This window comes from Rhagoletis pomonella, unplaced genomic scaffold (assembly GCF_013731165.1).
Source record: "Rhagoletis pomonella isolate Grant_MI unplaced genomic scaffold, Rhpom_1.0 Rhpom_scaffold_00014, whole genome shotgun sequence".
In the NCBI taxonomy this organism is placed as follows: Eukaryota; Metazoa; Arthropoda; class Insecta; order Diptera; family Tephritidae; genus Rhagoletis; species Rhagoletis pomonella.
In genome coordinates this window covers 13,635,209-13,661,397 of record NW_023458568.1, presented here as the reverse complement: position 1 = coordinate 13,661,397, position 26,189 = coordinate 13,635,209, and the positions used below count along the sequence as shown (strand labels likewise).

General features: G+C 34.7%; 1 protein-coding gene across 3 annotated transcripts in view; it reads left to right on the top strand.

Annotated features, from left to right (window-relative positions):
- The window catches only part of LOC118749250 (ceramide transfer protein), a 112,930-nt gene extending 87,150 nt beyond the window's left edge, over positions 1-25,780 (top strand). For all 3 annotated transcript variants that reach the window (XM_036484048.1, XM_036484050.1, XM_036484049.1), the window contains 5 exons: positions 23,486-23,713; positions 23,791-24,022; positions 24,096-24,298; positions 25,169-25,304; positions 25,380-25,780. In XM_036484048.1, the coding sequence (XP_036339941.1) occupies positions 23,486-23,713; positions 23,791-24,022; positions 24,096-24,298; positions 25,169-25,304; positions 25,380-25,507 (927 nt within the window). In that variant the 3' untranslated portion in view covers positions 25,508-25,780. The remainder of the gene's footprint in view (positions 1-23,485; positions 23,714-23,790; positions 24,023-24,095; positions 24,299-25,168; positions 25,305-25,379) is intronic.
- The last annotated feature ends 409 nt before the right edge of the window (positions 25,781-26,189 follow it).

The following is a 26,189-nucleotide window of genomic DNA, read 5'->3' as shown; positions in this document are numbered from 1 at the left end:
TAGGCCGGGTCGATTTGTGGGGAGGCAAAAAAATCGCCCATTGCTCTGTGAAAATCATATTCTAGGGATCAAAATAAGAAACTTTGCCGAAGGAACCATACCTCTAAAACGAATTCTGATGTCCCCCAATTTGGGTCGAACTTTTGGGTAGGGGCAAATTTTGAAGAATCCCACTTTGACCCATTTAGAGTGCTCCAATCGAGTCCAAATGTATGACCTACCCCCACTAACTTTGGAGGCCCGACCCACCGATGCCAGTAGCACACCCCCTGGAACCCCCCTGGGGGTTCACCATACAAACATTTCAAAAAATCGCCGGTTTTGCACTTTACATGAAAAAATCAGCGAAATGGTTATGTTTTTTCTTTTTGGAGTTTATTTTTCTCTTTAGAAATTTATTTAGTCAGAACATATGTAAATGAAAAAATGAATTTAACTTAGTAATAGAAAAGAAATTAAAAAAATTATTAGAAATTAGCGTTTTTACAACCCTTTTAAAACCAAGGCATCACTGTGATGCATTTGCATGTCGTAAACATAGTTGTGTGGGTTTTTTATTCAACCGTTTTAAAAAATGAAGGTATCACTGTGACACAATTGCACAATTGAAAATTGCTTGTGCGCGTTTTTTAAGACACAGCTGCATGTCGTAAACTTACTTGTGTAGTTTTTTTATAGCACCTACTTAAGAAATGAAGGTTGTTTTTACAACCCTTTTTGTGGGTATTTTAAGGCACCTTCTTAAGAAATGCGCGTTTTTTGCAACCATTTTAACAATTAAGGTATCACTGGAATGCACCGCAACCCTTTTAAACAATGAAGGTATCACTGTGACACAATTGCAGATCGTAAAATTGCTTGTGTTGTTTTTTTTAAGCCACCACAAGACACAGCAGGTAGAATTGAAATTACCATTTCATTCTTATTACCTCGTCTCGTAGACCATATATAACGCAACAGTTTTTGTGAATGCATTAAGTCGTTGTGAAGAACTCAAAGTGTGAAGTGCTAATTTCAGATAAAAAAATATTTCAAAAAAAATAATAAGTGAAGTGACCATTCCAAATCAAAAAGTTTACAATGAATCCACCATCCTCTACACCGCAAGATGAAGCAACTACATCAACAACTATCGAAAACCCAATGAGTCATATACCCAAGCATGATGTTACTGTTTTTGGTGTGTCTACTGATTTAACTGATCTTAATTTACCAACCCATCTGGATATCTTGAGATATTATTTTTACTTAAGCGAACGTGCTAAAACAGAACAAAAAAAGTTTTCCCATAAATCATTCACTATTCAAGTACAAGATAAGTTGATTGGAATTAGGGAAAAACTTGGTATGGAGATAATGCTGAAAAAAAGTGTATTTAATAAATTGAATAAATTGCTTGACAAGTATCAAGAGCAAATCAAGAGAAGAAACAACACCCAACAATTTACAGAGTATGTAAAATCTCTGGAAACAATTTTTTACATTGGAACATGTAAATGCGATTTGAAGGCAGCTCCATGTGCATGCGGCTGGGTTCCCGAACGCCTCAAAGAGTTCATGCACGATCAACATAATTAGAGAAGACTAACAATGGATGCATTTGTGATGGAAACTGAAGAGCAAGGAGCAACGTCTATGTCATCAATGCCAACATACCAAGATCCCGATGATTCAACATACGCACCGCCACCGGTTCAAGAAGATATGGATAGAAGCACAAGTTCACAATACACAGAGAGATACGATTGTTTTAACTTTGCCTTGGTATGTGACAGATTTGGTGTGCCTGACAGAGTAGCATCAGCATTGGGAACAACTCTTTTGCAAGATTTTAAAATTAAAGATAAGCATGGGAAACCTCTCATCATGGATAAATCGAAAGTTCGCAGAGAAAAAGAGAAATGCAGTCAAGAAGTGCTTCGCAAACGGTTAGATGATACCAATTTGTTAGCGTTTTCATTCGATGGCAGAAAAGATGATACTTTAACGATAGATAAAATTGATGAGAAGTATCATACTAGGATGGTGAAAGAACCTCATCTTGTTATTTTGAGAGAACCCAATTCTGAATTGATTGGTTACGTAAGACTGGAACATGAAACCGCTGAATACAAAACAACCAAATTAAATGGTTTTTTCAACGATAAAAATATATCACTGGATGCATTAATTGGAATATGCACTGACGGTGAGCCAACAAACACTGGCCCACACGTTGGAATTATACGACGATTCGAATTGCTGTTAAAAAGACCATTGCATTGGTTCGTTTGCCTTCTACACTTCAACGAACTTCCGTTTCGGCATTTGTTTGAGGCTTTGCATAAATCAACCAGCACTGGACCAAGATCGGCAACCGGAAAACTGAGCCGTCAAATCGAAACTTGTGAAACTCTTCCGGTAAGTTATTGCTATCACTCATTTATTATAATTGTCAACCATTTTTAATTATTTTATTATACATTTTCAGGTGGTGGACGGCTTCCAGAAAATTGAGTTCCAAAATATGCCCCCTGCTCCAGAAAAAATTGAATTTTCCACCGATTCGAAGTACTTATACGACATGGCCCATGCAATTTCTAGCGCCGTGGTTCCGGTGGATCTGGCTAACATCAAACCAGGGAAAATTGTACATTCTCGGTGGCTCACCAAGGCCGCTAGATTATTGCGATTATATGTGACAACGGAAAATCCAGATGCAAATTTAAGAATTCTGGTTGAATTTATAATTAAATGTTATGTGCCCATGTACTTCAATATCAAGTATTACAGCTCTGTCGTGTACGGCAGTGCATTATTTTTCAAGTTCATTGGTTGGTCACGATTTCTAGAACCTCGTTTACGCAAAATTGTCAATCAAGTAATTAAAGATAATTCTTATTTTGCGCATTCGGAAAATATCTTGTTATCAATGTTGTTTGATGATAGCAAAGAAAAGCGCGACTGTGCCATCAAGAAAATTCTACGCTATCGAACCGATTTTGACGAGCCAATGGAACTTAGAGTTTATAAAAAACTAGATATAAACTTTAATTGCACAAGCTATACGGAAATGATCAATTTGAATGATATAAATATCGTATTTGAACCACCATTCACGCGAAGCATTCCGTACGATACATTGAAAGAATATTTAAATCAAGATGATCCACCGTTTAATGATCAAAAAATTCCATCACACATACAAGGAACGGAACGACATGTTCAATTGCTAGCTAGCGTTTCCAAACGGGTTATACCGGAAAATGTAGAGGCTGTTATGGCGACGACATTAGAGAGCCGTGCGAAATTGCCCAGACTTGAAAGTAAAAAAGACTTCAAACAATAATTTTTTTTTAGTTTCTTTTCTATAACTCATTTAAATTAATTTTTTCATTTACATATGTTCTGACTAAATAAATTTCTTAAGAGAAAAAATAGATATTATTATAAATAAATAATAAATATTATTATAAATAAATAAATAAAAATAAAGAAAAAACATAGCCATTTAGCTGATTTTTTCATGTAAAGGCCAAAAATGGTGATTTTTTGAAATGATTGTATGGGGAACCCGCCAGGGGAGTTCCAGGGGGTGTGCCACTGGCATGGGTGGATCGGCCGTCCAAAGTTAGTGGGGGTCGGTCATACATTTGGACTCGATTGGAGCACTCTAAATGGGTCAAAGTGGGATTTTTCAAAATTTGCCCCTACCCAAAAGTTCGACCCAAATTGGGGGACATCAGAATTCGTTTTAGAGGTATGGTTCCTTCGGCAAAGTTTCTTATTTTGATCCCTAGAATACGATTTTCACAGAGCAATGAGCGATTTTTAAATCGACCCGCCCTAATACATATGTACTTAGGTATGTATATCAGCATTTTAGTTGAAAGCACGTTTTGCTCGTCGCTCTCTTCATCGCTCCACTACATTCCTGTAATTAGTTTTATTCAGATAACACAAATGTATGTTTTCTTCGAAAATACTCAAGTACTACCAGTAGAGTACTCTACTTGCAAAAACCTTTTACTCGCAGTAGTTGCGGAAGGCAAAGTAAATACTCTACGCGTCTTGCTATTGATCGGTAGTTTACTTACGCTTACAGAAACTGGGTTATGCTTACTCACACTTGACCCGAACGATGAGAGTAAAGGAGGGAAAGTATATTTAGGCCGTTTAAATGGAATTGCGCAGAAGTTTACTCCATAATTACCCTTTTTAGAAAAAAATTAAATATTGCAGTTTTGTTTGCATTTTCTTCCATACAAAGTATGCTCGACAAAATTTTCATTTGAATAAAATCCGTAGCAAAAAAAGAAAAAAAAATTCCAAAAATCAACGATATTTTGCAGTCACTTACAGCTTGCACTTTTGAATGGGCTGCAAAAGTGCATTCCCGAAATCTATACAAAATATTATATTATTATACACTGCCGCTTACTTGTAAGCTTTGAAATGCTTTCATTCTTTTAATATCATTTTGCTACAATTTGCGCTTTGGCTATTTTTTGTTAAATAAACTAGCGCAAATACTCTAAATTACAGCTAGATGCAATATCCAAGACCTTCATTTTTATTTTTATTTTTTTTTTACAACGCTTTTATCAACTTGCAATGTTGTATGTCGAGACTACCATTTATACTATAAATATACCAAAGCTATTTATGGCAAAGTCTAGATATCAATCTCGTTGTAGGCATCCTATAAAAAACATACACTCTAGATGTCGCCCCGCCAGAAGAAGTTAAATATTGCGCCTAAAAATATGCACAACATACGCTACAGAGGAAATGGACGACGCGCCATTTCTTTAAATGAAATTAATAGCTGCTACATGTATGCATGTACATATGTATGTATGTATATACTAAACGTGAGAAAACAACATTTTGCTTGCATAGTCTTCTGTTCTCTTTTCACTGCAAGTTAGAGCTGGAAAACAATCGATGGCACTATCGATAGTATCGATGTTTTCCAATTTCCCCCACTATCGATGGTTTTTTTACAACGCTGTTATTAACTTGCAATGTTTTGTGTCCAGACTAGGGTTGCCAGATTTTTTTGGCACGAAATCAGTACATTAGACTATTTCATTCTGTAAAAATCAGTACTTTTCAGTACACTTTTATTCCAAGCAGAATTATGAATGTAAGTAGCAGATAATACTTTAAAATGCCAGAGTATTTGTTTTTGATAATATCTTGGTATATAAATAGCATGTTGTTTATAAGAAATAAAAATGTTATTCATTTTAATATGAGTACACACATTAACATGTAATACGAAATACCTTTATAATATCATTGTACACAGGGGCCAATAAATTATTTTATATACATGTTTTAAGTAATGTATATGCCATTTTTTAATAGCAATAATGAGATCATTTCCACTTTCAGTGTTTTAATAGCCAAAGAACTCTAAACTTTATATTTTAGTATTACTTTTAATTTGCAGTTCACTTTCTAAAATTTTAATTAGAAGTCGGTTTCTGTTTTTTCGCTAGGAAGCAAAATTTATACTTAAGTAAGTTCCTCTCAGCTGCTTCGTTTGAACGTGGTATCAGTGTTGCCAAACATGGGCTTTTCCTACCAAAACTGGTAGGTTTTTTCCATTTGGTAATTTGGTAGGCTTGATTGGATTTTGGTAGGTTTCGGGACAATGAGTAATAGTTATTTGCGAAAAATAGAAAATATGTACGTATCTCCAAATATTTTAGCAACCTTTTTTACACAAATATTTCACCGGTGCGTTCGTATAATGGCTATACCTGATTCCTAAGTACAAACGTATAATTTATTATTGCCAATATGCAATACGGACATCCATATATCGTGACCTAAGGGTGAAAAGGTGCCAAGTCCATTTTTAGAAATTTTTCTGGAGAGACGAAAAATCGATGTAGTTTCGTATTACCTGTCATTCTGCATCAAAAACTAAACTTTGAAAAAAAAAATGGACTTGGCACCTTTGCACCTTTAGGTAGCGATATAATTTATGGCGTACTTGGACCAAGATTCCAGAAAAGTCTGCCAGTGGGATCGTACTCAACCATATTTCAGGCGGAAGTCTTCCCAATCGAAGTCTGTGTTCGCGAATGTCATCGTAGAAGGCAAATGAGGCCAGAATAAATATTATGCCGGACATTGAGGCAGCGTTAAAGGTCTTACAGTCTTTTAAAACGGCATCAAGGCTTGTGAACTCTTGAACCACCTGCGAGCCCACAATAGCGTCACGCATGAAGGGTTTGAAGGCAACGAAAGGGCTGACTGTCTCGCAAAGCGTGAAGCCCAAATGCGTTTGCATGGTCCCTAGCCTTTCTGTGGTACATCTAAAGGATACACTGCAGACCTACTTAGGAGCTAGCTGGGAATAATCTCAAATTGCTGCCTACTGGCGGAAGTCAAATGGAATAAGACAGCAGGAACTCCAAAAGACACCTTGAACTTAGAACTCTTACTGGCAACCTGACAGCACACTGCAAGTTAACGTACGGTTTTAATTAAATGGGTCTTTCTGTAGAGACGGACTGTAGGGTTTGTCGGCTGGTGAAAGAAACCCTAGAGTATATTCTATGTGCCTTTCCACGAAGCATGAATCGTAGATTGATACACCTTGGAGAACGATTGCCTTCTCCATCTAAAATTTGGAACATGGCCTCATCCAAAGTGCTGAGCTTTTTAAACAGCCTAAGGTTGGAGTGATTACAATTTTGATTTAGCACAATATATCGTCTTAGGTCGCAGCGCGGGTATCTTCGACGTAATAATAATAATATCGTCACTATACACGAATAAAGAGCTCGGAAAAACTCTTTGGGGAGTTCTGGGGAATACTGCTGCACTCGAAAATATAGTTGACCGTGGACATAAGTTTATGGGTCTTTCTTCGCTGTCAAAGAGGTTAACGCGGCTTTATTTGCCCTCACCTATGTTAAGAGTCTATCTTCGCCGAAATTTTTTTACGCCTCTTTTTTCGCTATCAACTTTTGAGCTCGCGTCGTTATTCGTATCTAGTGACGATATGTATGTATGTGTAAAGAGACATATGTACATATGGATAAGTCTGTACAGTAAAATGAATCGTTGTACGCCGTTAATTTGTTTTTATATTAATCTAGTTGTGTTTTAGTTTTACTAGTTTATGTTAACTATGTTTTTAAAAAATTTGACATTGAAAACAAATAATAAAACTCAAAAAAATGTTTGGTAGGTTTTGGTTGGTTATGGTAGGAAAAAAATTTGTCTGTGGCAACGCTGCGTGGTATTGAAAAAAAAAAACAAAATTACATATTTTTTCAAACTGTGGAAAGATACCTCTATTTAAGGACTGCATCCTTATTTCCACATGGCTTAAATTACTTTTTCAACTGCGCAAAAACGTTGAAAGACTAAGAATTCGCCAAAAAGAGTCTCTAAATTGAGTCAGTAAATTGAGAAAAACGAATTGTAAGTTGTTGGAAAAGCCATTCAGTTATTTAAATTTGTTGTTATTAAACTGAAAGTTATTTTCGAGATAACTAACAACACTCGACAAAGAACGTCAGCCCTTTTTTTAAATAAATTATACTATCGCAACTGGTAGGTAATTATCCGCAATATGCCCATAAAACGATTGCTCTTTTGTATTAATTTCTTGTGCATATCAAACATTACCTAAAACATGTCAACTATAGTTAAATTATTTTCTTCTTCCTTTTTACAGTAAATTTTAAGAAAGTTCCAACGTAATGTAAAAATCTTAAGCAAATCGTAAAGTATTAAAAATCAGTACAAATTTAAAAAAATCAGGACATTAGCGTACTGATTGAAGGAATGAATAAAATCAGTACGAAAGTTGAAAAATCAGTACTGTACTGATAAAATCAGTATGTCTGGCAACCGTAGTCCAGACACATGCAATGTTGTCTGTTCAGTCACTTGCAATGTTGTGTGTCCAGACAGCTATAAAACCTTTGCTTTGCAAAGTTCCTATAAAAAATCTAGACATCAACCTCGTCGGTTGAGAGTACGGTTGCCAGACATACTGATTTTATCAGTACGGTGCTGATTTTTGAACTCTTGTACTGATTTTATTAATTTCTTCAATCAGTACGCTAATGCCCTGATTTTTCAAAATTTGTACTGATTTGTACTGAATTTTCAATTCAAACACAATTGGAGGATTCACAACGGTGTCGTAAGTGTCGTATTGTTGTATGCCGTAAACTTTAAAAGCTTAAATAAATGTTTAGAGAACTTAAAACCACAACCAACTATTTTTTAACACTGCGAAAATTCATAAAATCACTTTGGTGGTACTTTGTGAACCCTCTTAATATATTCATTAGGTATTTAAAGTTTACGACATGCAAAAATACGACACCGTTGTGAATACCCCAAATACTTTAGGATTTTCTTAAGGTTTTTACATAACGTTGTAATGTAAAAAGTTAAAAAGTAAGAAAAAAATAATTTAATTATAGTTGACATATTACAGATAATGTTTCATATGCCCAAGAAGTTAATACAACCAAAAGTTCAATCGTTTTATGGGCATATCGCCAGGTCGTTACGTACCAGTTGCGATAATATGGTGGAGCTTAAATTATTTAAAAAGAAGGCTGATGGTTTTTGTCGAGTGTTGCTAGTTATCTCGAAAATAACTTTCAGTTTAATAACAACAAATTTGAATATTCGAATGGCTTTTGCCTATAACTTACAACTCTTTTTTCACAATTTACTGACATTGTGAAAGAGTTTTGCATACAAGACATAGAGTAAGATACTCTTTTTAGCGAATTCTTAGTCTTTCCGTAGTTGAAAAAATGAATTTAAGCCATGTAGAATTATAGATGAAGTCCTTAAATAGTGGTACTTTTCCACAATTTGAAAAAATATGTACATAATTTTGTATTTTTGTCAATACCACACACCAACGAAGCCACTGAGAGAGAGATAACTTCATATTAAAAGCAATTTTAAAATGAAATGTATAGAATTATTTGACTATTTAGACAATGTATATGGAAATGATCTCATTATTGCTATTCAAAAATGTCATAAATATAAAATAATTTATTGTCATGTTAAAATGAATAACACTTTTATTTTTTTATGAACTACATTTTATCTATATATCAAAATATTGTTAAAAACAAGTACTCTGGCGATTTAATGTATTATCTGTTACATTCATAATTTTGCTTTGAACAAAAATGTACTGAAAAGTACTGATTTTTTAATGTGAAAAAGTCTAAAGTACTGATTTCGTGCATAGAAAATTTGGCAACCCTAGTTGAGAGGTAGATGTCGCCCTATGCACTACGTACGCTACAGCGCAAATGGACGACACGCCATTTCTTTAAATGAAATTAATTGGTGCTCGTATGAATGTACTTACATACCGGGGTTGTTGCGAATATTCGCATTCGCAACCGCGGAGCTTCCGCATTAATTTTAACATTCGCATTCGCTTTTGCATTCGCAATAATCAATGCGGAGCGTTTGCGAATGCGAATATTGGGAAATAACACTGATAAAACATATTTCTGGCACACAAAATCACAAATTGAATGCAATTTTTTGGATATGCTACTTTAGTGGCCGATTGTTCAATGTCCGGTTATCACTAAAGGGTGAACACACCAAAACTGCGACACTTTGGGAAGCTTATAACTTACCCAAAACGAATTAAATTTTTTGAAATTAAAATACCATAAGCTGACCATGACCTTAGTTGGACGTAGAAGAAATTTCATTTGAATTTGATTCCTAGTTGAGTTAAAAATGGCAACCGAGTTAGAAACGAGACAAACCATTATGCACGAGTTTATAAATGATCCGGCCTTAAGTACACGTAAAATTGCTAAAAAATTAAAGATTGCACTATTCGACAGTTTTCAGGGTTTTAATCGGTACAAATAAGGCCTGGCAGTTACGAGAAAACCAGGGAGCGGAAGTTAGCATGGTCAAAGTGATAAAAACAGTGCTCGGCAGGTCATCAGTGCGTTTTCGCGAGATCCGAAGGTTTTGTCGCGTTATGTTACAAAATCCGTACGGAGATAGCAGTTTTTCGTATAAAAGGTAAAGCGGAAAGCTTCATTGAGATGTTCTATAGCTCAAACAGCGCCAGACCGAGGCGCAAAGTAGAATGTTACAGGGAAATCCTGCATTCGGAAGTTGTATGAATTCTAAATTAAAAACAACGGCATTGTTATGGACTACGAAACCTACTGCTATAAAAATTCAAAATATATTGCAGGTCAAGATTTTTATACTGCTGCAAGTCGTCAAGATGCCCCTGAAAGTTGTAAGCTGAAAATGAAGTCCAAATTTCCAAAAAACTACATGGTTTGGCAAGCTATTTGTTCCTGTGACCGTAAGAGCAGCCCTTTTTTCCCATCCGGGACAATGAATGATCAAGTTTATCGGGATGAGTGCCTCGAAAGGCGTATTCTGTCATTTATCAACAGATAAGGTTGATAAGGCCACTGTTCTAGGCGGACATGGAAAGCTGACACTATGCCAAGGACACATTGCCGTGGTATAATGCAAATAACATCAATTTTGTACCTCACGACTGCAATCCACCCAATAGCCCAGAGCCACGTCCTATTGGGGAATATTGGTCAATTGTCAAAGGAATCTTGAAGAAAATAGGTGAAGCAGTGAAAAATATTGAAGAGTGCAAAACAAAGTAGTTGTGCGCATCGCGTGAAGTCGCTGATGCAGTCGTGCAGAACATGATGGCGCGTGTGCGATGTAAATACCGATCACTTGCATATGGAGCAAATAATAACTAATATTTTAACATTTTAATAACATCTAAACTTCCAAGTTATATAATACAAAAAAAAATAATTTCAAAGCCTTCTAGTTTGTTTCTGGTAGTAATTTTTAAGTTTCGCAGTTTTGGTGTATTCACCCTTTACTTCCCGGTTAAACATCATTATCGACGGTTTCGACATCATGCATAAAACATGTGATCGATAAAGCAGTCGTTGTGTTTAACCGGAGCTTCTACCTCCGATTTGTGCTAATCAGACATTGAACAACCGGCCCTAAAACTGTCCCCGTACGTCCCGATTCTTTTGTAATTTAAAGTCAAAGACTAAGATCCTTCAATATGTATTTCCAGCGGAAATGTTCAACATCTAGCTATAAAGAGAATCGACTATTCGTGCGGTAAAAGTTAATCTTTAATTAGGTAAGAATTATGTAACTATTAAAAATTATTCGTCAAAGGTCTTTTGAAAAAACTGGATGCATCGCCAGTTTTCTCTTCTACTTTTTCTTGGAAAAGTGTAATAATTACACAGGTTTACAAAAAAAAAAGTGTATGCATATTAAACCAAACCTCTATATCCCTATGTTATTCGACATACTGAATGCGAATCCGAGGTCCGTTAGCCTCCATCACGTCAGGTTCGTGGTCATTTGAAGGTCAAGTAGGGAAAAATTCATTGAATAAACCTGAAAATTCAATAAAATTCATCGGAATTTGACCTTGGGATGACCTTAGCATGAGCTCCAGATGACCTCGAGGAATCAAGGGACCTCCATACTCGGTTTCAGTGACAACAAAAACAATTATTTTTTTTTAATTTTTATTGAATAAATTTTATGTCCTATTTGACCTTTAAATGACCTCGAAGCTGACATTATGGAGGTTAACGGACCTCGGATTCGGGTTCAGCGAATGTAAAACATTATGTATATGAATTTTCAGGTCAATGAATTTTTCCCTACTCGACCTTCAACTGACCACGAACCTGACGTGGTGGAGACTAAGGGACTTCGGATTCGCATTCAGCGTGTCGAATAACATAGGGATATATAGGTTTTGTTTAATATGCATAAGCTTTTTTTTTGTAAACCTGTATTATTTTTCATAAAACGGCTTCTTATGATTAAGTTCCGTGTTTTCTTTTATTACTTAGCAGAAAAACACACCAAATAATTTTGACCGGTTTTACTATACAAATCAGGGTTGTTGCGAATATTAGTTCGAAATAAAAGTTCTTTCCGGATAATAAACAAACCGCTTATCCAAATTAAACAAGTTTGGTATCAAATGAAAGAGGATTTAAATAGCTTTAAACTGAAATGTTTAAACGAAGAAAGCCACATATTGAAAAATATTTCAATAAAAAATTTTAATTAATTACCATAAAACAAATCTTGTGTCAGGTATATGCATTTCTTTAGTATTAAGTTATAAAAAAATATAAATAGAGGTCGTTCACTATTTCTGGTTAAAAGCTATTTCAGTCTTCTTTCATATGATACCAAATTTGTTTAATTTGGACAGGTTTGTTTATTAGGCGGAAAGGACTTTTGTTTCGGAAAAATATTCGCAACAACCCTGATACAAATACTCCTCTGTGTGCTCGAAAACAATAACATTACTTTTAATTTTGTGATAATTGTCGAAATTTGCACGCAGGGAAATAAAAATAAAATGGAATGTGAAAATGTTGACAGCCAAGTTCAGAAATCAAATAAGAATCAATTGAAGGCGAATTTAATATACAGGGTGTCCCAGAAGTAACCTGCCAAACTTGAGGAGAAGGCAGGTGGGGTGGTGAGCTCCCTGATAAGCAAAAATTTTTCAGGTAAAAGTGTCACCGTTTTTGAAATATTAAATTTTTTTTTTAATAAAAAAAAAATCGTGCTTTTTAACTGCATCTACAAATAAGGCTATACTTAGCAAATTTTTAATGTAAAATACTTTCAGATAGTTGCTTCTCTATACTCAAATGCAATGTAGTTAAAATATATTAAGGAACCATTATAAAATTAGGACTATATTGGGATTTGTAACTTTTTGATATTTTCTTCCCCATCTTTGACTATCTCTGGTGAAAAAAAATGTACTGAGCTATAACTTTACATTACATAAAAAAATTGCTCATTTAATAAATATTCCAGAAAGGTGCCACTCTTCTATTTCGAATAGAAAAAACAGTTATAGCCGCTTTTGTGGGTAAAGGACTGAGGCACGCTAGAATATATTTAATAGATTTAAATTTAAGTTGGTCTTGTTACCGACCAATGACATGCTAAATAGTACAAAGGTACATTATTACTTTCTCCTGACATTATTTTGTGTTAATTACCGGAAATAATGAAAGAGGATTTTGTGAAATTGGACCCTTCGAACATCGTGTTATTAATACTATGACAGAGAACACGCAGTATACGTCGCATGAATATGCGGATATTCACCTAATTTACGGTGAAGCTTGCTGTAATGCCAGAGCTGCTCAAAGACTATGCAGAGCGATACCCAAATCGTTGGCATCCGGGTCGTGAAGTATTACCCCGCATCCATAGAGAAATATCTGATGGTAAGTAATTTTTACACCTTTCTTGTTTGAAGCCATCCTTCTTTTAACTATCATTTTTAACTTTTTTAAGGTTGCATACCTGGAAGGCGTGGCGGCGAGACAGGACGTCGTGCAACGGTAGATGGTAAGGTTGTGCTAGAGGAAGTGGAACTTCCATCCATCTACTTCAGGGAGAATGATGGAAAGACGGACTGGAATACCAAAATCTACAGTCCACAAAGCTTTAAAATACCATCCCTACCACATTCAACGTGTTCTACAAACAAAATTTATTCAAAAACAATTCAAAACAAAGAGCATTTGCGGGAACAAATAAATGGAGCTGCTGCTGAGATAGCCCGATTGAGTTTAAGATCTCTGTAAGCGTATTTTCTTAAAAGGTGCCGAGCTTGTATTAGAGTAGAAGGTCGCCAATTTGAGCATTTTTTATCAATAAATGAATAAATTTTTCTTCCAACAACTCATGTATGTTTTATTTCACTTGCACCCATCCTTCACAAAAAATATTGATAGATATAGCCCTTGTTATTGACTCTAGTCCGAATTCCGGTAAGTAACATAAAATAATGTCAGGAGCAGGTAATAATGTACCTTTGTACTATTTAGCATGTCATTGGTCGGTAACAAGAGCAACTTAAATTTAAATCTATTAAATACATTCTAGCGTGTCTCAGTCCTTTGCCCACAAAAGCGGCTATAACTTTTTTTTTTTTCTATTCGAAATAGTAAGAGTGGTACCTTTCTGAAATATTTATTAAATGAGCAATTTTTTTATGTAATGTAAAGTTATAGCTCAGTACATTTTTTTGCACCAGAGATAGTCAAAGTTGGGGAATAAAATATCAAAAATTAAAAATCCCCAAAATAGTCCTAATTTTATAATGGTTCCTTAATATATTTTAACTACATTGCATTTGAGTATGGAGAAGCAACTATCTGGAAGTATTTTACATAAAAAATTTACTAAGTATAGCCTTGTTTGTAGATGCAGTTAAAGAAAATACATAAAAAGGCACGATTTTTTTTTAATTAAAAAAGTTTTAATATTTCAAAAGCGGTGACACTTTTACCTGAACATTTTTTGTTTATCAGGGAGCTCTACTAATACTACTAGGGATACTATATTAACGATATGTTGAAAATTTGCATTCATTTGCCTCAAAATATCAAAGCACATTGAATGCACGGAATGGAACAACAAAACGGATTTGATGGATTATGGTTAATAATTAATTGTGACCGCCTGCAGCTAAGAAAAGTCGAGCTCAACGAATAAAAAAAAACTAATTACAAGCTATTAATTACAGGTGAACCTTTTCATGAAGTCACCCGGGAACTAAACAGATCTGAGACCTTCATCGTCCGTGATTCCAATAATTGAAATTATTATAAAAAACGGGGTGCCTTTTAACAAAATAACAAAACTTTAAACTAATTGGGCTGGCAGCCACGACTTTCAAAACAGAGTTTTCTTCGAAAATTTCATACCTAGAAAATAACAATTTATTTGCCATATCCGCCTATTTAGAACCTCGCTATAAGCACACATTTTTCTAACCAGGCACAGAAGAAAGGATTAAAAAAGAATTACAACAACTAAAATCGAAAAACGCTAATGACGTTAAAGATTGTCCAAATTTTTAAACAACCAAAATAATGACAATGAAAAGTTCTTTGAAAAAAAAAAACGGTGTTTAAACAACGATCTTGCCATGATGCTAGATTGTGAAGATGAAAGTCAGGAGGATACATCCGACATTTGCAGCCCGATGCAATTCTCAAAAAGGAATTATTGCACTGCAATAAAAAAAAAAATAAATATAATTGAAAGTCAACTGATGCAGCGTCAATCGAAAATAATTTAAAATTTTTCCAAGTTTCAAATTTGTCGCCTCGAGCGAGTAGTTGTTTAGTGGCACAGGTTTGATTAACGACCTTTCAAGGAACAGGCCCGAAAAGGCAGCAACTTTACTTTTGATTAAATACAATGTTCCAGTTTTTAAATTCAAGTACCAAATAAAAGAAAAACATTACTAAAAATTACTAACTTTTCCATTTTTTATTTACCTAAATCACCTAATTTACTCACCTAAATTATTTCTTTAAAATACTTGACATCCGCATCCGTGGATGTTAGCTTTTAAACATCCGCATCCGCATTCGCATTCACGGATGTCTAAAATTCCACATTCGAAACAGCTCTAGTACATACATATGTATATAAAAAGTAGAAAACAAATAATATAAAAAAAAACTTTTTAATATACAACGCTTTTATAAATGGACTAAAAAGTAGAAAATAATATTTCTCAGTCCCATAGAATTTGTTTTGATAACTTTTGATTTTGAAATTTTGGCAATAGTCATTATAAACAATTTATGAGATTGAAAATTAAAAGCGTGGGACGCATGCATATATGTAATACTCCTATATTGGCAGTAAGAGCTAGTACCGTCCGAAAACATTACAGTACAGATATATCAATAAACACGTACAAAAGAAAAGGAACACATACGTTTATAAATAAACATGATTTGCCCAGTTTGACTATTGTCAATTAAATCTAATACTATCTTCAGACAGACAGTTAATCGAGCTTACTCCAAGTTTACTCGATTAAGGCCCTAATTGAACTCGATTTCCCATACAAAATTTCAATTCTTAATTGCTCCATTAGTAATTAATTGAATGCCTAATCGTGTCAAAACCACAATGCAACTCTGTTAGGTATGTTTGGTTTCTTCGTTTTGGTGTGTTCAGTGACGAATGACAATCTGCTGTTTGACGTAAATAAATTATTAAATATACAAAAGTAGTATATATATGGCGGCTCTGGGACACTTTTTCCCTACAAAATTTTAATCATGTCGCACCCTAATAATCCATACTCCAGTGAGTCACCCATGCATGCATATATGTAATACTACTATATTGGCAGTAAGAGATAGTACCGTCCGAAAACATTACAGTATAGATATACATACGTTTATAAATAAACATGATTTGCCCAGTTTGACTATTGTCAATTAAATCTAATCGAATGACAATCAGCTGTTTGACGTGATGGCAGTGTTGCCATCTCACTCACTTCAAAAAGCTTTGCAGGTTTGTGTCTGAGTTGAAGGTTTGTGTCTGAGTTATGATCATGTCGCACACTAATAGTGCATTCACGTATAAACCCAGCGGGCGGTACTGGAGACAAGCTCATACCAAAGTTTTAGCATTAAAGCGCTGTACCCCTGCGCCTGCCCTGCATCTTTGTCTTGAGAAATGATGTGAATAAAACATATACTTACGTACATATGTATGGGAGGTGCTTGATGCTCAGATGAAAGTTTTTGTATTAACATCAATAAAATACCCCTGCGTCTGCCATGCACCCTGCCTATTTGTCTGGAGAAAAGGTGTGAATAAAACATATACTTACGAACATATATATGAGAAGAGCTTGATGCTGCGGTCAAAGCTTTTATATCAACTTCAATAAAATACCCCTGCGCCTGCCCTGCCGCTGTATCCATCAACCGTGTTACATACATATACATACATACTTACATATTACGCGCATGCCGATGTAAGTATGTAACATGGTTTTGCGCCATTAAATAGAAAAGTTTAGTAAATATTCGGAATAAATTTTACCCGCCACTTGGCGCTAGCGGCAAGTTGGGATTAAAACATATACTTACCTATGTATGCGAGGTGCTAGATGCTGCCATCTATCAAAATCCCTGAGAGCTCGTAGCTGCGATCAAAGATTCTGCATCTAGTGCAATTTAGGTAAATAATTATTAAGTTCCTTAATTTTTAATACAAGCTACCAACTGCGAAGAAGAAATATTTCGCAACTTCTTGTTTACAACGAAAAAGAAAAGAACAATAAAGAGCTTACTAAATAAGGGAGATTTTTCGCATTTGGTTTCAAAATTACTTTAACAAGATGATTGAGTGGGAAGATCTAGCAAGAAAATTAATGGACCATAACCTCCCGTGTAGATGTAAACTAACAAAGCAAAACCAAACCCCCGCAATAAATACGTGCGTAAATAACAACTCTAAAGTTTCTATTTAAGTAAACTATTTTTTTGTTATATAAATAATATAATAAATGTTAAATACGTATGTAAATATACACATATGCATGCGTATAAAATTATTATTTAATTTAGAAAACTATTTTACATGGTTGCGCGTACCTCATAAATCATTTCTTTTAAACGATTTATGTATGTAGATAAATATGTAGGTATAGATATGTAGACATCGATAAGTTATTTTATGTCAAATGAACATTATTTACACAATTTTACGTAAAAATGAATACAATTGAATTCATGGTTTTCATCAACCAACATCATTTATAATGGTTATGTTAATCAAGTAAAGGAAAAAATAACATTGATAAGAAATTTTTAGAACAATGTATGCAGTTCAAAAATTGCACTTTCAGTTTTCACTTTTTATTAGACTAATCTAAGCTCTAGAGCAGTAATTGCCAAAGTGATCGAGGTGGACCCCCAGGAGTCCACGGAAGACTCGACGGGGGTCCACGGTGACGTGAAAAAAATATGGGGGTCCATGAGTTGTAAATGGGGGTCCACGAAGATTTATCTGGTTTCGAACTTTAATTTTTTTGAGTGGTGTATTGTGCTCTTGACACACTGCTGCACTTACCATAACTTTGTGTTTTCATACGTGGGGAAGCCCTAAAGGCCACCTGCAGACTAAAAAGAACCGGATGCTGGTATGACAATGAGTGGGGCGCGGCAAAAATTGCTGGCGGCAGAGATTTAAGCACTTGTGTCTTCTCAATGCTACAGGATAGTACGCCACCATTACCTTTTTTGAAGAGATTCTATAATGTTGAGCTCCCGGAGACTGAATGCTGGTTTGATTCCATCGCGGAGACCGGACTCACACATTGTCGAATCTTCACTGATGGCTCCAAAACTGACTCTGGGTCATGATCTGGTTTCTCTTTCGAGGTTAATGGAGATAAGCTTCACTTTTCTGTAGGGGAATATGCTTCCAGGCTGAGGTAATTGTAATACTCAAAGCCATGGACTACGTGGTGGAACATAGGTGGAGGGGAAGGAGTTTACGTGACTGCAGTGACAACCAAGCTGCACTTAAGGCATTGACCAGCCCTCTATTTAAGTACTTCCAAACTAATTCGGCAATGCAAGTTTTGAATAAATTATGTTGGTAAACATAATGAGCTTGCTTTACTCTGGGTACCAGGTCACCTGGGAGTACCTGGTAATGCGACATCTGACCATTTGGCCACAGTTGGATTAGACCAGGCATTCCTCGATATGGAACCAGTTATAGCACTCCCTACTTCGACCATCGAAGGCACCATCAGAAACTTGGTGAATGCTTCGCTCAGCAATGACTGGGGGCATCGAGGGAATGTGGGTGGGCAAAACTCATGCTGACTTCAATATCAGAAGTTCTATCTAGCTTTTTGCTCTCATTGAGCAGATGGGACTGCATAAAACTTCTAGAACTACTGACTGGTCACTTCAGGTGGCACAAACACCTAATGGTTTGATTATGCATACTTCGCATAACTTCGCACAACTTCGCAGAATCTTCAAACTGTAATTTCCTATGTACTTTGTATGTATTTTGTATGCATTCCATTACCCAGAAATTAGCAGCACTTTGAAAAACTTAGCGATCTGTTGAGTTTACATTTTCTTAAGTTACATTTCTATTGTACTGGTACAAATGGTTGTGCGAAGTTATGCGAAGTATGCATAATCAGACCTTAACTGTGATAAACTTACATGCCTTGAAGAGGATGAGACGGTGAAACACTTTTTGTGCTTCTTGCTTGGTTGTTTGTCATCGATTTTTCTAGATTCGGTCTTTTCTCTATTTTAATTTTCTGAATTTAAAGTTTGGCGTAAAAAGCTTTGCAGTTTTGTTGTTCCAAGTTTTGTGTTTTAAAAATGTGTGATAAATGTTTTTTACATCCCTTTTAAAACTCGGAGCGATAAAAATAAAAACTCTTTTACAAATACGCCACATGCAAATTCATGAGTGATCCGAGCATATGAGGAGTTTATGGTGAAGAGGATGTAAATAACAGTAGCGCTCGGAGTGCTCTTAAAGATATAACTCTTCAGAGCGAGAGAGTACTTGGATAACTTTACGAGCTCTGTTTTTTAAACCTTGCAAGAGTGTAATCACGTTATTTTAATAGATAGAACACAAGAAAATATTTTATCTTTATTTTTGCCACTCCGAATTTAGTTTTGGAACTCACCCGCGATGCAAATTCACATCGTTAGATCTAATCTTCACATTTTTTGACGATCTTTGGGAATATGTTAGAAATGTAGCAGCAGGGGGTCCACCGAAACCAGTAAAGTTTTGAAAGGGGTCTACGAGAAAAAAAAGGTTTGGGAACCTCTGCTCTACAGTCTTTAACATTATACCTACCGACGAATTTGATATCTAGACTAGGTTGTATAGAAACTTTGCCATAATACCTTTGCTATAAATGATGTCTGGACATGCAACATTATAAGTTGATAATAGTGTTGTAAAATATGTTTCTTTATTTGATTTAATTTTTAGGATCATATTTTATTTTTTAAGCTTTTTTCAATTTGGGTTTCTTTCAATTTTAAGATTTTGTTAAAAAAAAATACTTTTTTTATTTTATTTAATATCTAGGAACTACTTCTTTTTTGATTAAATTTTTCTCCTTTTCTGATACATTTTTTTTAATTTTTATTGTTTTAAAAGGAAAAAATATATGTATATTTTTTTAAATTAAATTTAATTTTTAAAAATATTTTATATATATTATTTATTTTCGCTTTATTTTCATTTTACATATTTTTATTTTTTTTTTAATTTTATCGGTTTAAAACAAAAAATATAGATATGTATTTTTTATTTAATTTAATTTGTAATAAACTTTTTGCCAAAAGGTAATCAGCATATACCTCCTCCTTAGCAGTTCTTTCAATTAGACTTTCGAAAGGCAGTAAAGAGCTTTCAAGAGCTTTCGAAAGACTGTGGTGAATTGACAGTTGCCAGAATCGCCGTGTCTTATTTACGGAAATTTAAAAACATGGAAATCATTGAAACTCTTTAAGCAATAAACAGACATTGGTAATTATTTTATTTTTTACATAAAATACTGTGTGACACGCGGGAAATATTTAGCCGTACTTACCATGGTGCAATCATAAATTCACTTAAAAACGCCAAACAATAGCTTTTATTAAGTTAATTCTTATGTCATTAGATCAATAACTTCTTGCGCTTCTTAAGTGCAATGCACTTGACAAGCAAAACAACAAACAAATTCGTAGGGACAATATTATAATAGCAAGATACGTTTATACTGATAAAATTTTTGAGGCAAAAATAGAATAAAACAATAAAAGTTAATAGCCCAATTCTGTATCGGTGACAAAATTTTTTTTTACCGACAAATTTAAGCGTTTTCATATATTTTTCCGTAAAAATCACTGTGACAAGAATTTTTCACAGATACAGAATAGAGCCGTAAGGTAGTCATTCACAAACCGTTACGATTTTTTTCATTGTTTAATGGTTTAAAATGTTTTTTAATGTTGATTACACAGATTTGCAAAAAAAAAAAGTTTGTGCTTAGTTCGTGGTCAGTTGAAGGTCAATTAGAGGAAAATTCATTAATAAACCTGAAAATTCATATATATGGGGTTTTAGACTCGCTGAACCCGAGTTCGAGGCCCGTTAACCTCCATAATGTCAGCTTCGAGGTCATTTGAGGGTCAAATAGGACAAAGAATTTATTAAATAAAAATAAGAACTTTTGTTTTTGTTGTCGCTGAATCCGAATATGGGGCCCTTGATTCCTCAAGGTCATCTAGAGGTCATGCCAAGGCCATCCCAAGGTCAAATTCAGATCTAATGTATTGAATATTCGGGTTTATTCAACGAATTTTTCCCTATTTGGTTTCATATGACAACGAACCTGACGTGATTGAGGCTAACTGGCTAACTGACGGATTCGAATTCAGCGTGTCGAATAACATAGGGATATGTAGGTTTGGTTTAATATGCATAAACTTTTTTTTGTAAACCTGTGATCGAATAACCTGAGCGGGAACAAATATTTTTATAGTATAGAGTAGGTATAATATATCAAAGAAATACCGTTCGCAAAGTAAAACAAAACGGCTTAGAATAATAAAAAAACAGTTTTGTTAGTGGATCGTTTTTGGATAAAATAATTTAAAAACGGGGGACAAGAAATAGCACTTTGTATGGTAATGACCCATAAAGAAATTCTCGTAAGGTAATCTGAGCTTATAATTTTGTATTTTAATAAAAGTTAATGTGCCAAACCAGTCTGCCATGATATTTTTGCATTCAAACACAAAACCACATTTGCCCATTACTGTCCTAAAACGCGCGAAAATAAATTTGCAAGCTATTACTATCTTGTCTGTTATGGCAGGGTGCTAGTTGCATCAAAATGTATTTCACTCTTTTTCCTCTCCCGCCTAAAAAAACAGGTGTCATACAGCATGCGGTGACCATCCATCCTTTATTTTAAATGTCAGTCCTTTATTATAACCCCCTGTTCTTTATAATTTTTTTCAAAATAAAGGATGCCTTTTGTCCTTTATTTCTTGAACTGTCCTTTAAATCAGCTCTGTATTTTTCAGAGGTAAATTTTTAGACACAGAATATGAAAAATAAAAATGTCCCTTATAAAATATAATGAAAACCTTCGTCAGTTTATTTCGCACCCCACCTAAGGGCTTTTATTTATTCGGTAATCTTTGTACAATCTATTAAGCACAGGGAAAGTTGTGCTCAGGAACGTGTTGCACGCTGAGTTTCCAGTTCCACTGAAAGGGAACAATAAACCCCCTGTTGCACAGTGGCTCAAAACTGGCATTTCGTGTTCGTAATTCACTGGAGCCTTAATTTTTTGTCACTTAATTTTTGTAATTTTTTTTTATGAAAGCTTATAATATTTGCAAGAGACCAGTTGAGCCTGATTTGTGAATTTTTATTTGGTTATATTAAATTTTTTAGTGAAAAATGCAGAAAAAGTGGCAATTTTGAAGAAAATATATTCTCCTGTTCCAGTTAATAAATATTGCATAACAAAGACTAGTTGAAAATAATTGTATGGTCTCCCAAAACGAAAAAATTAAAAAAAAAAAGTTCACCAAAATAATTTTTTTTTGTTTTTTAGTAAAAATTGGTTTAAAATGAAGACTCCGGTGAATTACGAACATTAAATTCCAATTTTGAACCACTATGTGCCGGCTTCGGCGAGCAGTATGAATTATGGTAAACGCATTTTGGCAGCAAAGGATGGCGAAGTCCTGGAAAAGGATTTGGTTCATTTTTCGGAATCGGTTAATTAACTGGTAAATATCTTATTTAAATTACGATATGGGTAAAGTACTTTTATCATATAAGTTGTATGTACGTATTCCCAACTTATTTGGGAAAAAATATCCTTTATTTTACGTTGGTTAGTATGGTCACCGTAAGCATGATGCATAGTGTTATTTGGGTCAATGTCTCTATTCAATAATTCATGGTCTAATTTTGCGTTTAAAATGATTATCCCGTCGAAGGGAAGGCTTTTTGACTAGTAAATACATACATAATAATCAGCTGATAAATTTGGTTCTGTAGCTGAATAGTTTTAGATCTCGACACTTAACAAATTCCTGCCTTTCGTGAATCGGCGCAAAAAACAAATTTCAGTACATCATGCGGAATTAGCTCGGATGACGGAAGGAGGGCAACCGTTGGGATTAATAATAATAATAGAGGTATTCACAAGGATGTCGTATTGTTATTTGTCGTAAAATTTTTCGGCAGGGTGCGAAAGATTCATAATAGTCATATAAAATTTCTCATTGTCAAAAACATTTTCTAGTGATTTCGATTCCTTTAAACTTTAGGACATAAGATAATACGACACCTTGTGAATTACTTAAATATAATTTGAAAAGTCATTCATGTATCCAATATTTACACATATTTCACATGTATGCTTGAAATCCTCTTAGTGGTATCTGTACCTCGCCAAAATTGTATTCATTTCACATACAATTTGCTTTACATATGTATTTGCGTGAAAAATTCGTGTCTCAATTATAAAAGCACCTTTTTGAATTGAGCTTTTATTTTTTAGGAGGGTCCACATTCCACGCTTCCCGAAGATGAGTTCTTTGATGCCGTTGAAACTGGCCTGGAAAAAATCGAGGAAGACATGCAACTTCGCGCTAAGCTAAAGTTGCAGTCGCAGCAATCTTTGACGGTGGCGCAAGCACCGTATCAAGTCCAGCTTGAAGGAAACACTCCCAGCCTAGAAGAGTTCGGCACTGGCGGATTAGCCAGAAGTCACATACTGTGGCCGGAGGTAATTTCACAAAGAATGTAAAGCATCAAGTTAAGTTTTTCAAAATTATATTTTCAAAATTGGCGGCTTCATTTTAGATCGATCGTGTTTGCAGTGAACAGTTGCGATATGCTCGCGAAGGAGTTGGTGAGGGTGGTAACGGTTGGCAAATATTTGCTGATGAAGGTGAAATAAAAATGTACAAGCGAGAAGAAGAAGTAAATGGATTAGTTATGGATCCCTTGAAAGCATATCACAGCGTTAATGGGGTTACAGCACGTGAAATGTGCCATTACTTCTTCATGCCCGAGTTTCGCAATGAGTGGGAGAGTAAGTGCGGAGTAGTTATTGGAACTATTTACATTTCTGGGATATATAATACAATTATTTCGTAAACTTGTAGCCACTCTTGAAGACTGCACCATTCTAGAAAAAATTTCGCCCGACACATTCGTCTTCTTACAAACACATAAACGTATATGGCCTGCCAGTCAACGGGATGCACTTTTTTGGTCACATATGCGTAAAATTACAGATGGACTTGATGAGGACGCTGTAGATATGTGGGTCGTTTGTAATAACTCAACGGATTACTCTAAACAGGAAGTTAGTTTTGACCTTTTTACCCAGTAACAAAATAAATCATTTTCACTAGTGTTGCTTCTCGATATATAGAGATATTAATCAAATACAATCATAGCTAACTACTATATTTAAAATGTTCTTACCTCCAGAAGAATTTTATATTCATGCTTTTGCTTATTCAATATTGGCGTCCGTCGATGACATTTTGTAGATGTCTTATTCGGAAGTTTTTCCATTAAAACCCCACTTAAAGGTTCTTATGCCAGCCATCGGACTAGGGGAAAAAGCAAATAACTGCTATGAAAGGCGATTAGATGGTCACTTATAAATTAAGCAACGTAGAACTATTAGCAAAAAAATTATAAGCCACCTTCAGAACACTGTCTTTAGGTTATCAAATTTTTGTACAGGTTTCGTGTTTCTTGTGAAAAAGACTACTAGAAACTTCTAAGCTGAGCATATTTGAATGTGGTAACACTGTATAACGCTAATATAACAGCGTATGGTGAAATTTCCTTATGGCCTGGTTTGCCCGTTATCGATTACTTCTGCCGATAATGTATAAAACGCCTTTTATGGAGTGAAAAACACATGATGCAAATATAAGATATCTTTGTAGATATGTAGGTACATACGATGTATACAATTAAAAAAGTATCTTAAAAATTCCGATGCACCAATTTCAAATAACTGTATTTTATTTCTTTTCATCCGGCGATCAACATATCAATTCATAAGATTTAAATTTTTGATACTCGTATTTGCTGAGCTCGGAAGTCATAAAAGTGAAAAAGATATATTTGAGACTGAATGATATCTTAAAGTTTATTTCTTAAAAAAAATGGATAGGTACATTTTGAATAATTCGGTAATTCTTTTTGTAAATTCTAGTCAAAAAATGGCAAATGCGTTCGCATTTTTCTGACCGTAATTTTAGCCTGCCAGACACGTTTACCCCCTGGAAAAACAAAAAATGATGATCTTAGTCGCGACGAATTAGCTTGTAAAATCACATATTGCTCTGTTGGTAAGTGCCGAAAATGTGTTTAATTACTAATTCGAAACACATATTTTCGATTTTTTAATTGTTCCTTCATTGCAGTCAATCCTGGTGGTTGGGCGCCTGCTTCCGCTTTGCGAGCCGTTTACAAGCGCGAGTATCCTAAGTTCCTGAAACGTTTTACCGGATATGTGATAGATCAATGCAAGAACAAACCAATAATGTTCTGATATTAGCAGTCATTTCCTTAAAAAATGTTTTCAAACTGTAATGGATTTGAGTGAAAAATTTTTGTTAACATATCTTTTCAGTTTCCATTTTTTTGTTGATAATAAGAAGAATTAACATTTAAAACATAAATACCGTTCGGTTGATCCTCGAAAGAAAATAAGCGTATAATAATATTTTACTCAGTACGAGGGTTTGAGGCTTCTTTATATGTTAAATAAAAATTTTTAAACACGCATGGAAAGTGTAAATATAAACATAATATACGTTGCTCACATAACATTTTTTATACGTTAGCGCACATTGAGTGGTTTAATGCAATGGTGCTATTTGGCACTGGTCTTATGAATACGTGTGAGAAAAAAGAAATGCTCCCAAGAATTGCGTCTTTATGTTTCAAATGAAATCATAATGTTTGTATGTACATTAGACCGGGGCGATTTGTATGGTATGATTTCAATACCGCGCGGTGTAAATTATGATTCCTGTTATTACGCCGCACAGTGTAACGTCCCCATATAAGCTGCGGACAAAAATAGTAAACGTTGTCCAATTTCGACAAAATTTTGTATATGCTCTACTTTCACAGAAAACAGAAAATTTGAAATATGGTCAGGATAAGCCTACTGCCACGCCTCCCACTCTTGTGGGCGGAAATATTAAAAGTTATCAGATTCTGATTAA